At 37.7% G+C, this 13,633-nt stretch overlaps 2 protein-coding genes across 14 annotated transcripts in view; one reads left to right on the top strand and one right to left on the bottom strand.

The window, feature by feature from the left end:
* Positions 1-5,998, top strand: part of AP4S1 (adaptor related protein complex 4 subunit sigma 1) — a 50,872-nt gene extending 44,874 nt beyond the window's left edge. Inside the window, exon 6 of one of the 2 annotated variants that reach the window (XM_026007666.2) lies at positions 5,482-5,998. In XM_026007666.2, the coding sequence (XP_025863451.1) occupies positions 5,482-5,610 (129 nt within the window). In that variant the 3' untranslated portion in view covers positions 5,611-5,998. The remainder of the gene's footprint in view (positions 1-5,481) is intronic. The other variant, XM_072761365.1, reaches the window with a different exon arrangement.
* Positions 5,999-8,704: 2,706 nt separating this feature from the next.
* HECTD1 (HECT domain E3 ubiquitin protein ligase 1) overlaps positions 8,705-13,633 on the bottom strand; it is a 91,702-nt gene continuing 86,773 nt past the window's right edge. For all 12 annotated transcript variants that reach the window (XM_072761322.1, XM_026007664.2, XM_072761321.1 and 9 more), the window contains 4 exons: positions 13,499-13,592; positions 12,251-12,401; positions 9,768-9,912; positions 8,705-9,658 (listed from right to left, as the gene is read on the bottom strand). In XM_072761322.1, the coding sequence (XP_072617423.1) occupies positions 9,521-9,658; positions 9,768-9,912; positions 12,251-12,401; positions 13,499-13,592 (528 nt within the window). In that variant the 3' untranslated portion in view covers positions 8,705-9,520. The remainder of the gene's footprint in view (positions 9,659-9,767; positions 9,913-12,250; positions 12,402-13,498; positions 13,593-13,633) is intronic.

Here is a 13,633-nt window from a genome sequence, read left to right on the forward strand (position 1 = left end):
TTCCAGGACCCCTACCCCACAAATATAGGTTAGGCCTAGAATCCAGAATGTTTTTTTGATTCAAAAATACCTTTTACATAAATCTTCAGAACATTCATGTTTTTATTTTCTAAGTCCTTAAAACCCCAAAGCCTGAGCAATTAATTCTAGAAACTTAAAGCTTCTGTGGGTGATGTAAAAGTACCTCTTTCCTGTAGCTGAAGGTGGGAGAGAAGGAAGGGCCTCCATCCTGCGTGTACTCTCCGCAACTCAGCAAGTTTTCGACCATGGTCCTCCCTGGAGGAATGAAGGCATCTGGGCAACAGTAATCAGCACCAGTTTATAGTTAGGCCCTGGTCAGGACCCAGAGCCCACCATGGGGCATCAACCTCTCAATCCTTCATTACCTTCCTAAAATCCCAAACACCCTTAGAGGTCCAGAAACCAGAATAGGGCTCCTCTGAATAAGAGATAACTTCACACCGACTTAATGAGAAATCACAACAGTACTTGTTCAACTAGCGGCTCTGTTAATACTGGCAAGAACAAAGAAGTTCTCCAGGGAAGCCACCCAACACCCAAATAGTAGCTTCTAAATAAGCTGAAATTGTGCCCGTGTTCTCTCAGAAAGGTCACAATAATTGATTAAGTCATTACCAAAGGGTTTCTTTTGAGGCACGATGGAGTATGTGATTATATCAGGAATTGCTTGATAATGTCAGATAGGAGTAAACTAGCTCACCATTCCCTGAAGGTTACATTTAGCATCATAGGATTTGTGTACTTGGGAGCTAGAAGAAAACTACAGTCATCAGGTTAAAACCTCGTATTTTAAATGAAAAGACTGAAGCCCAGAGAGGTTCTGTGACATGTCGTCAACCATAGATCTACTCTAGGGCAGAATGGTACCAGTCTCTGGGTTTCCAGGGCTATAAAATTAGATAGGAGATTAAATTTGACATGTTTTTTAAAAATGTGTTATGTGGAGTAGATTGAAGCAACTTAGTCTCTAAACAAAACATTTGTAAAGTGCCTGTCACAGGCTCTCTAGTGGTGTCCAAGGCTTTCCTAAAGTAGGAAAAGCAGGGCAGCCCCGGTGGCTCAGCGGTTTAGCACGGCCTGCAGCCTGGGGTGTGATCCTGGAGACCCGGGATCGAGTCCCACGTTGGGCTCCCTGCATGGAGCCTGCTTCTCCCTCTGCCTGTGTCTCTGCCTCTCTCTCTCTCTCTGAATAAAAAAAAAAAAACATTAAAAAAGAAAAAATCTTAAAAAAAAAAAAGTAGGAAAAGCAGTTTTGAAGAAACAACTTTTGGCTGGAGGAGTCAGACATGATGAGAGAACCTGAATGTCTTGATAAGAACGTGCTCTCCAAAATCGAGTTCATGTTTAGTAATTTTCTTTTTCTTTTTCTAGTAGTCTCCATGCCCAGCATGGAGCCCAGGGCAGGGCTTGAACTCCCAACCCTGAGATCAAGACCCAAGTTGAGATCTAGAGTGTGACACCCAACTGACTAAGCCACTCAGGCACCCCACATTTAGTGATTTCTAAACATCTTTTTCTTTTTAAAATATTGACAGCAGGGTTGTACGGGGTGAGAGCTGGCCCATGCAGCTAGTCCAGTCTTTGGGAAGGGTAGGCACCAAGAGGTAAGGGAGCCAAAACCATCTCAGCATGAGAACCAGTCAGTGCTGTCATGAGTGAGGAGTCTCAGAATTATGAACAGTCCTCAAGGGAGTCAGCTGTTTACTTGGGAAAGGGATGTGAAGGTTCCAGATTGAACAGCCCTGCCTTCCAGGTTTCTCTGGTTCTCACTGGCCTTTGCCCTCACCTTATTTCCTTAAACTGTGTTCTCTGCATCCATCCGCTGCTATTCCTCCCTACTGAGGATGTCTGCCTTCTGCCCCTGATCCATGCTTCCAGGTTCTGTTGGTTTTCCTCAGGAAGTGTGACAGCAAGTAAGGAAGAGGGTTAGAAAAAAGCCAGAGAAACTGACAGGCTCATATGACCCAATGCTAACTCTCTTATTTGTGATTTTACATAAATCTGTATAAATTTTTTAAAAATTACACCTGCATGTGTTGTTGTTCTTAGGATATAAATGGACCTTTAAGGAAAATCCCATTAAAAAAATTAACTCCTTTTCAGTGGCCTAATTAATAAGACACAATACCAAGCCTACAAATGGACAACAGACCGTCTAACAGGGAGAGTATATCCAGGACTGTGCACAGTCCTCACGATGACAGTGTTTTACACAGCAGTATTCGATTTTCTGTAGGAAATGTGAACACAAAGCCCCTTCATGGTTTATCTAATTTCATGGCAAACTGAATTAAACTATAAATGTGAGAGCAAGTTTTTCCCCATCCCACTTAGTTTATCAAGAACTTTGCGTAGGTGAGATCTTAAAAAAAAAAAAAGAAATTGAATAAGACAAGGAATCTGAGACCAAAATCTAGAGTTAGAAATTTTACTTTCTAGGCTGCGCTCTGCCTAGGAATTGCTTTTCAGGTCCCATGTGAACGTTTGCTGCTCAATTTTCTCTTATTAAAGGATAACTAGACCACCACAGTGGCATTAAAAATACCATACTGAAAAAAAAAATACCATACTGAAAATGTGATTTATGATCCAGAGACCAAAATTCCAGTGTAGGAACCAGAAACATTTCAAGCACTTTAATTAAAAATTGGTTTCAAGTGGCACTGGTGGGGCCCTAAGATAGTCAACTCCGATCCACATTACGCAGAGAGGCTCTTGGGTTCAGGACTGAGAGGAAATGGGGCTTTCTGAATCTGCTCTTTGGGAGACTGCAATTCATTTCAGTTCCAACGTTAGAGTGCCTTAAGGGTCTTTAAGTTAGTCAAGTTCAGTATAACGCGAAGGTGGGACCCTCCTGAAGTAGTCATTCTCAGCTTACCACGTTAACAGACCAACAGCCTGGACCTCTCTTGCTTCATCCTATTCCAGATGTCAGGGTTGAAGCAGGTTTGCCTGTTCATTGCCATGGGGCTTAGCATACAAAGCATTTTTTGGGTCCCTGCTCACCTGACACCGTGGCCCACATGCCATTACTCTTGCTTCACCATTGTGTGTGTACAAGTAGCTTATAAACCAAATCAAGATGTAAACAACAGCTGGATTCTTACTTTAAAGGAGTCACATGATTCCAGGGGGAAAATCAGCTTTCAGGCTTTTGCCTCACATTGGATTTGGTCTGTGGTGTCCCTATATAGTGCCAGAAAGCTACATGGTTATTAAGGGTTTGAATCAGATACTCAGATAGACAGGCAGTCACATGCCCACAGTACGGAATGACCTCAGCGAACAACTCATGTTTCTAGGATGTTGGGAAATTCGACTTGCTGAAAGACTTTGTCCTTACAATGTGAGGATGTCAGTGGCTGATATGATTCAGCAGCAAACTCTAATCTGAATTTCAAAACAACTGGCCTCTTGCTCAAGGGGACATCTGAATTTTAGATCTAGATCATCTACTTGCCAAATTCTTCAGAGCAGCTCAATCTCTGAACCAATTCAAATAGAATAAAATTAGATCTCTTCTCTCCAAGAAAATCACCTAGGAGGAGTTGAGCTTTTCTACAAGGCTTTCATTGCCCCTTAGTGACTATAACAGGGGGATCCTGAAGGCCATTTTTCATGCAGACACCTGTGCTCCGCAACTCCACTTCTTTTTACCTAGTTGAAATTCCCACTTTGTTTGGCTTCTAAATTCTGGCTTCTGGGTCTGATTGAGTCAAGGGCCTAATATTCCAGTCCCAATTTACCATGGACAAAGCAATCATCTATATAATTGGAAGACATAATTAATAGGTATATCAGAGTAAAGCTTTTTTTTTTTTTTTCCTTTTCTGGGTCATTTAGGGACAGTTCCCATGGGCTCCTGAAAGTTTATTCTGCTAGAGGACTATTTGCACAGAGCTTAATGAGATATTAATGCAGAGCCTAATAGTAACCTAAAAGCATTCACAGAGTTGTCTCATTTTCTACAGATGTATTTCACAAAACAAATAAAATACAGACTTGAACACCTTGAATTACTGAAAAAAATCAAGTGGTAGTGATTCACTATTTAATTATGAACTCCCCTAGTGCATTTAAGTCACTCATTTGTTGAAGTTTGTCTATTTGAAACAATGTTTCAATCAGCTGTATTTTTTTTTTAGCTGTTGTTTTTTTAATAGACCCGGATCATGTTCTTTAGAGATGGAAATAAGCTCTTAAAAATGTAGAATTCAGAACCATTCAATATTGTCATCATCTCATTCTAGTTCCCCTTCCCCTTTCACAAAAGTTTTCTGAAGGGGTTCCTGGTGGAGGAAGAATTTGGCTCTTTGCAATTAGCTAATCATAATCTAACATTTTGTCTTCCCCCATGCTCTATACTAACCTTCCACTAGGAACAGCAGTGCACTAAAGTGGCTCCATAATTTCTTTTAAGATTTATTTATTTATTCATGAGAGAGAGAGAGAGGCAGAGCAAAGGCAGAGGGAGAAGCAGGCTCCATGCAGGGAGCCCGATGTGGGACTCGATCCCAGGACTCCAGGATCACGCCCTGGGCCAAAGGTAGGTGCCAAACCGCTGAGCCACCCAGGCGTCCCTCCATAATTCTCAAATGAGTATTTTTAGAACTGTTCGTTCATGCAAGATACTCTCATGAATTTCAGAATTTTTATAGTAATTAGCATTGCCTTGCCTTCTTCATTCATATCTACTCTTGGTTATTTTTTTTTTGTTTAGCCTGAAAGAAAAGATAGCTTAACACACAAGGTTTTGTTTATAAACGTTTTTGGTTTGGGGTGGAAGTTTAAGTGACAGAGGGTGTGTAAGTAGCCACAGGCCCCTCCTGAGAAGTCTGGAAGCAGAACCATCAAGCCAAAGCTGTGGGTTTAAATTCCAGCTTTGGCAGTGGTCAGCCATGTGACCTTGAACAATGGCTTTGAGTCTGTTTGCTCCATGTAAAATTAGGATAATATGTTAGGATAAATGTTAATTTGTATCATGGGGTTGTAGAGAATACTGAAAAAAATTACATAAAACACTCAACACAATGCCTGGAACATCATGGCTATTAACGCTGTTAGTGTCTGGAAAGACAACACAGTTCTTGTCAGGTCCTATGCTCTTGCCAATGTCACTTGCTTTGTTCTTTAGTTCTTAGTAGTCATTTTCCCTCTGGCTAAAAGGTGTAGTAGTTATTCCATTTCTATACCTACTAGCCAGTTAGCTTAACCAGTGTGAAACTAGGTATGTATGTGTACATGAAGGTAAGGATTTCTATTTCTAACATGGACACCAATTTTAAAACTAGTTTCAGAAGTTCTATTAAAAAAAAAAAAAAACAATCAAAAACCCCAAAACCCACACACTTCATGCTTAGACTAATTTACATGGGAAAAATTATCGACTAAGTCATGTTATTACTGTTACATGTTAACATTTTTGTAACTTTAAAACTAATTTCCTTAATATGAACCTAGATAATGTTTAATTTGGACAAAGTACACATCATTTTGGATGAGATGGTGTTAAATGGCTGCATTGTGGAAACAAATCGGGCAAGAATTCTTGCCCCTCTACTCATCCTTGACAAAATGTCAGAAAGCTGAATGATGGCTCTGCCAGACAAGATCGACTTGTAGAAGTGAGAATACCATGGAATGAATACCTTTCAACATCTGTAGCCCAAAAAATCTGGAAGACTCTGTATTGCAAAATGGGGTGTCTTCCAAAAACAATTTAAATAGATGTTTCCCACAGTTCCTAAATGGAAAACAAAACTGTACATTAAAATATGGTGTGCAAAGAAAACTTTTCTCTGAACTAAGAGACAAGTTTTGTTTTCTAGCTATAAGCATTTTTCTCCCCACTTGTTCAAATTTTGTTGCATTCTGAGGGTAACTTTTTTGTTCTTTGCTTCTCTTTGTACATTTAATTCCGGATTAACAGCATGGGAAGAACATGTGACAACTATCAGCCAATAAAATTTTAAACACACATAGTACTTTGAATATTTTCTGAATGCTTTTTCCTTAAAATGTCTTAAAATGTCAAAACTTTACAAAATTGCGTACCTAATAAAAATGGGGAATTAAGTTTCTAAAAGCCTGACAACCATTTTAATGGCAATTACTTGGAATTACAATATCATGTTAATTATAATGTTAGTACCAAAAAAAAAAAAAATCAACGATTTCACCTTAAAAGAGAGCTCTTACAAAACCATCCTTTAAGGCCATATTGTAAATGGTTTGTCTTACTAGTAAACTTATTTGTAAATGAAATTTACTTTAAAGTCTAAAACCATGCGAGAGAGTGTATCTCTGTTCAGGCTGGGATGATACGAACCCTTCTCCCCTGCCTCTCTAACTCATTCTTTTGACCTCTTCTCCTGGAATGTCTTAAAGCAAAGAAAAACTAAGTCACTACAGAAAAGCAATGACCTGATTCTTCCAAACTTTTCTAGATGCTTTTGCTACTAAGTCAACAGTTGAGCATACAGAACTATCTTAGGTAAAAGCATGTTTATGTGCATATAAGGTAGGAAGGCAGATACAATAGAGGAAATAGAAATAGTCTTGGTACATTAAGATATTGTGCCATCCTATGGAATTCCAAGAGTTCTTTCACCCACAACACTCTACTCTCTAAAAGAAGACATAAATGGACATTCCAGGCATTGATGATTCATTCAGTACTATTTGCTTTTTTTCTCTTTCTTTATATGTGGGGGTGGGAGGAGGATTTCTTTTAAATCCTTGTTTCTAAAAAAGGCTACTTACATATTTAAAGTTTGTATCCATAAAAACTCAGGCAACCATTCAATAATGGATTCTAAAAGCAAACCTGGGTTCTGGACTCATTCAGAAAGGCAGAAGAGAGGCTTTTGAGCCACTGGAACAATAAATGGTACATATGTAGAGATCCACTTTAGCATTAAGTAGCCAAGGTCTGGGGAAAGCCCAGTCTACTAGATCAAAGTGCTTTGGAGGTCTTTCTAAGACATATTAGTTGGGAAACACTGTCCTAATTGGTAGGCACTTAATCAGTAGCACATTCAGGTAACTGCTGAAACTGGTACACCAGAAGTAACTAGGGAGTGAACAAAATTAATTTTTAGGTCACACCAAAATAGCACTTGGATAACATCTTGGCACAGATTTTAGTACCTTTAGAGAATAACAATTAAAAAAAAAATACTAGGTAGATGCCACAGGCAAGAAAGCTGAAGAACCTAATATATGTGGAGACCCTAGTAGATCTCCTAACACTCGACTCATGCAAAGTGAAGCATAATAGAACTATCTGTTCTTATAGGCTGTGTCATCATCTCCCTTCAGGTTTACTGCTGAACTATGATGAACAGCTTTAAGTGATTTCCACACCCATGAAACTTGTGTCTCAAATTGATCAGCTTTACCTTGAAGACTCCTGACATTTCATTTACTGAATATATAAGACTTATCAATTTTACCTGCTACAGCAATGTGCTAGACCAGGATTCAGCAAAACTTTTCTGTAAAGGGCCAGATAGTAAATATTTTAGGCTTCATGGACCATATGGTCCCTGCTATGAACACAGCTCTGCCACTGTAATGTAAAAGCCACCAATAATACGTAAAGGAATGACATAGCTGTGTTCTAGTAAAACTTTATTTATTAATGGACACTGAGGTTTGAATTTCATAAAATTTCCACATCATAAAATACTATTCTATTGCTTTTTAACCACTTAAAAATTTTAAAAGCATACTTACTTAGTTCATGGGCAATACAAAAGCAAGTAGCAGGCCAAAGTTTGCTGACTCCTGTGCTAGATTAGTCTTGGTGAAAGCGGGGTATTGACAGACATTTTACAGACTTAGTAAATGGCAATACTAAGCACAGAAACTGGATTTTAACTCTAATGCTATTATACAGTTTTAGTCCTGCATCCATCCATGACTTTGCTGAGACAATCACCACCACTATTTTTTGGATTAAAGCATAGGTCATACATTTAAATATTGCTGTTATGTTTTATTTTAACTTTTATTCTCACAGATAACTGTGAAACTAACAACAAGATGAATTAATTTAAATGCTGCCACTGATAACATAGTCACAACATTCTCATTCAGAGAATAAAAACAGTACTAAAATGACTGACTGTAGTGGGAGAGATCTCTTCTAATGTAGAAAAGGAATGTACCTTTTAAACAGGTAAATAATGGGCAGTCCCAAAAAAATGCTTTTCACTCCTCAAAATGCCATTTGGCTACATCAGGCCTACTGACAGATGTGCTACATCAAGGGAATTTGGAAAATGGAAATAGAAGTCCTTCTTCAAAACCATGAAACAGCAATGTCCTGGTGGTTTCTTTTCACACTAACACAACATTAAGAAATCATTCTTGGGTCTTAGACTTACACATCCCTGCAGACACAATGGTAAGTAGCAGATCTGGTGTTTAAAAAGTGAACACACATAACTTGGCCATTCTTAGCTGAAGAATACTTTAAGACAGAACACAACAGTTGGATCACAAGCATGTGAACATATATTTCTTCTAGCTTTCCAGTTTTGGTAAGTGTATTTACTATAGAAAAATACATTTCTAGATGTAATACTTTCAAAAAACTAAATCTCAGTGATTCAAAATAAAAAATATCTGGTTAAGCTCTTAGGTCTGACCGTTGCAGTGAAATAGTCACATGACACAGTTTTGTACGCTGCAAACATTTTAATGATTATTGTTGAGCATACATTTTGGAAATTTTTTACTTCAAACTGCAACAAGTTAAATAAATGTTTATAATATACAAAGAAAATACAACCAAAAGTAAAACTTGCTTTAAGTGTGCCTTGCATCTAGACCAGTGTTTTTTCTTTTTCCCCTTAATATATCTTTACTTTTGAGCTGCACAAACACACTTAAGAATTTGATCTTTATAGTATGGCATTTAGGAAATAAAAATATACTCCCACCTCAAAGAAATAAAAAGGTTGTGCATGATTATATGCCAAACAAAAGAGAGAACACTAGAATACTCTGATAGTGCAGGCATCATTAAAAAGGAAAAAAAGCTTGAGATGCTCATTAACTCTCTATGTTTTAAGGAAGCAGGATTTTTGACCACATAGCTTAAAAGCCAGCAAAACAGGGATCAGTGACAGCAACTGTAGTGTATGAAGTATGAAACGACAAACTTTACACAAATACACTGTTAGAAATTTACCAGTGAACACTGAAGATCTGAGAAGCTGCTCTTTGGAACAGTCAAGTAGGGATCACCTTTTTCCAGTCACTAAGCCCTTGTAGCAACACACAGTGTTCTGTGCTATATACCTGCTGGCTGGGTAGTTAAAGGATTTATTTTGTCATTAGCAGCTAACCAACTTATTCCACGTTCTTAAAGCCTTAATGGTTGAAATAAAGGCAAGTGTCATTAGCGTAGAGGATCATATACTTCTCTGCACACAAACACAAGAGGCTTCACTAGTATTTTAAAAGTCTCTGATGTCTCCCACTTTGAAGCTCAGTTGAGATGAAAGCCTTTCTCCATGGTAGCAGCTAGCAGGCGCTCTCTCATGATCTCCTCCGAAGAATATTCAGGCAACTTTAGATAATGCACACATGTATTCACTGATGGATAGCTTGCATCAGTGGCATCAACCTACAAAAAAGAAAGTGAAAAACAGAAGGCCATCACTTTAAATATTTCTTTCTTTCAATCCTGAAGTTACTAAATTCCATTTGGATTCTCCATTAGCTAAAGTTTGTACCTTGCGTACAACTGTGAGCCTGGGATGCAGATTAGCTAGTCCACCGGGGGGCAGAGTTGAGCAACCAGTGGTAAACTGCAGGAATGCTTTCCTTTCATCTGAAGACATGCCACACAAAACCCTCACAAACCTCAGGAAACCGGGGCTAAAAGAGGAAAAAATATAGTTCAACTGATTTGACTGCTGATTTAAATGAAAACCACTACCACTACCTTGTAAGCCAGCAATAGCCCCCAAAACAACTATCAGCATTTTGAGAAGAATAGTACTATCTAGAGACTTTTTTTTTTCTATCTAGAGACTCTTGAGTAAGCATGAAATGAGTGGATATAAGCTACTTTAAAAATATCCTGCAAAGATTGTCTTGCACTTATAAATGGTAAGAACTGAAACACTGATGGAGTACAGGGACCAAATATGCAACAAGGCCAGCAAATCAAAAAAACTTCAAACTGCACATGCATAATTCAACCAAATATGGCTAACCCACCAAAGGGGATCTGAAATAATCCATCTTTGTTAATAGTGAAATCAACTATTTCTATATGCCACAAAAGGGAAGACTTTCATAATCATAATGTTAAACAAAAGAAGCCAGACCTTAAAAAATACATGAGATTTCATTTATGAAAGTTCAAAAGCAAGCAAAACTGAACTATGGTAACAGTGACTTAATATTAGGAAAGAATATGATGGGTAAGGGCAATTCTTGAGTTATTTCTTGTTCTGGGTGCCAATATACAGGTTGTCCTTTTGTGAAAATTCTCCAGGTTGTACATGCAGTTTGTACACTTCTCTATTATAATTCAATAAAAAGTTGCTTAAGAAAAAAATGTTATATAAACATTAAGTATAAAGTAATTCATAATACAGTTGACCCTTGAAGAATAAAAGGTTTGAACTGCGCAGGTCCACATATATCTATGTAATTTTTTTCAATAGAGAACTGCAAATATAATTTCTCTAACTCATGACTTTCTTTTCTGATTGTTATCTGAGTATAGGTGGCAATGTTACATTAGTTTCAGGAATCCAACATAGTGACTCAAAAAGTTTATACTATGTTCAACAAAAGTGTAGTTCCTCATGATTTTCTTAACATTTTCTTTCCTCCAATTTATGTAACGGTAAGAATACAGTATATAATATGGATAATGTATAAAATATGTGCTATTTATGTTAATGGTAAAGCCAATCAAGAGTAGGATATTAGTAGTTAAGTTTTTTTGGGATTGGAATGTTATATATGGATTTTCAGCTGTGCCCCTAATCCCTGCATTGTTCAGTGGTTAACTCTATTTGCTCATTTATGTTAATTTGGAAACTTTTATTATTATTTTTTTTAATGATTTTACTTATTTATTCATAAGAGAAACAGAGAGAGAGGCAGAAACAGGCAGAGGGAGAAGCAGGCTCCATGCAGGGAGCTCGATATGGGACTCGATCCCAGGACCCCGGGATCATGATCTGAGCCGAAGACAGACACCAAACCACTGAGCCACCCAGGTGTCCCAATTTGGAAACTTTAAAAAAATAATAGTAATATAGGACCTGTGGTGTTAAAAAAAATATATATATATATATATCAGAAAAAAAAAACAGCTGGAGAACTGTTTCCGATTAAAAACCTATCACAAGAAAAAATAAAAAAATAAAAAATAAAATAAAAACCTACCACAAAATAACCCTATAGCAACCAAATGCTATTTCCTGACAACAGGCAGCGGTGGTAAGGGGAGTGCTTTTACATTAATGGAGTAATCAAAGAAACTGGACTACAGATTAGCTAATAGTATGAATTTGCTAGCAAATGTGGATGCATGGGAGACTTTATATTCAGGAAATGTACACTCAGGTATTACAGAGTAAAGGGACATGATATATGTGACATTCTCAAATGCTTCAAAAAAATTATACACACATGTATACATCATGTGTTTGGATAATAGAAATGTTAGTACAGTTGATTCTGGATAAAGAGTATATGGGAATTCTTTCAACTATTCAACTTTTCTATAAGTTTGAAATTTTTTAGAAATAAAGGTTAATATAAAAAAATGAAGCCTGAGGGTTTACAGGGTAGCCTGAGTGGCTCAGTCGGTTAGGCATCTACCTTTTGGCTCAGGTCATGATCTTAGGGTCCTGGTATTGAGCCCTGTGTCAGGCTCCCTGCTCATTGGGGAGTCTGCTTCTCCTGCTGCCCCTCCTCCAGCTTGTGCTCTCTCTCAAATAAATAAATAAAATATTTAAAAAAAAATGAAGCCTAAGGATTTACAGTTTACCCAACTTTTAAAATAGTGAACAATTAAAATGGAATCTTAACATCAACAAAGACTCGGTTGTCTTTTTGTGTACACTCAGCCTTATCAATAGAAACTTAACTGCTTTCTCATTTCACTAAGTCATAGTTCTTTTGACAATCTGTCGTTTGATTTTGGGACATAAACTATTTTGTTGAGCTTAGAAAATAACCAATTACATACCTGTCACGTGTATAACCTAACTTAGGTTCAGTATAATTAATAATATCTTCTGCTGCCCAGGATGGTGACTGGTTTCCACAAAGAATCATTTGGACTTCTTCATGGCTGAAGGAACTTAATTTCTCCATTGGAAAAACTTTGTTAAATCCATCTACATTATAAACAGCAAAAAGCCAAAAACAATAAAACACACAACTCAATTTCTAAGTTATAATTTCAAAATACCAAATTTCAAATCAAAATACCTAATATCAACTAAAGGGACAGAATACTAATCAAATATTAATAAATGTTTGAAAAAAAAAACAAATTAAAATAGCTTGAAATCAAAGCTTTTTAGAACAGAAATTTTACTTAATACTGCAAATGTGAACAGAAATATTCAGTCACTATGGTCAGTAGCCAAATTCTAGTAATTTCTTAACTAGCTCTTTGGGTCTTAACAAGCTAGCTAAAGCTGTAGTCCCATGTTCAAAACTAGTATGTGATGGGGATCCCTGGGTGGCTCAGTGGTTGAGCGTCTGCCTTTAGCCCAGGGCCTGATCCTGGAGACCCGAGATCAAGTCCCACATCGGGCTCCCCTGCATGGAGCCTGCTTCTCCCTCTGCCTGTGTCTCTACCTCTCTCTCTCTCTCTCTCTGTGTGTGTGTGTCTCTCATGAATAAATAAAAATAAAATCTTTGGGGATCCCTGGGTGGCGCAGCGGTTTGGCGCCTGCCTTTGGCCCAGGGCGCGATCCTGGAGAACCGGGATCGAATCCCACGTCAGGCTCCCGGTGCATGGAGCCTGCTTCTCTCCCTCTGCCTATGTCTCTGCCTCTCTCTCTCTCTCTCTCTCTGTGACTATAATAAAAAAAAAAAAAAAAAAAAAACTTTAAAAACTAGTATGTGATGAACAGTCTAACGTATTTTGCTTCAATTTTACCTGGAGAACTTAGGTTCCAACATGGTTTAATTCATCCTGATCATGAAAGTGTAAAGTATGCAACCTTATATCCATGTACAAATGAATGAAATGTAGGCCAAAAATGAATCCCCCATTACTCAGGAGCAACAAGCTGAGGGTATGCCACAGCTTGAGAATGTCCCAACCTGTTCCGGGTACTCTGCAGGACCTAACTATATGTAAGACAGAAAACCAGAGGGCCAATCTAGAGATTACCTGCAATTCTTGACAAAAGAAGTGCCTTAATTTCAACTGTCTCAAAGTAAAAGAATGATTAATAAGGTAAAGAGCCCTAAAAATTACCTCTAAAGGCTTCCATCTGTTTCTGAATACCCGTATGCATACAAAAGTCAAACATCAAATCCACATACTCTTCTGCATTATCCATTGTTATCATCTACAAAGGAAAATTAGCCAACATTATTGTTAATATCTAGG

This window comes from Vulpes vulpes, chromosome 6, assembly GCF_048418805.1.
Source record: "Vulpes vulpes isolate BD-2025 chromosome 6, VulVul3, whole genome shotgun sequence".
Lineage (NCBI taxonomy): Eukaryota > Metazoa > Chordata > Mammalia > Carnivora > Canidae > Vulpes > Vulpes vulpes.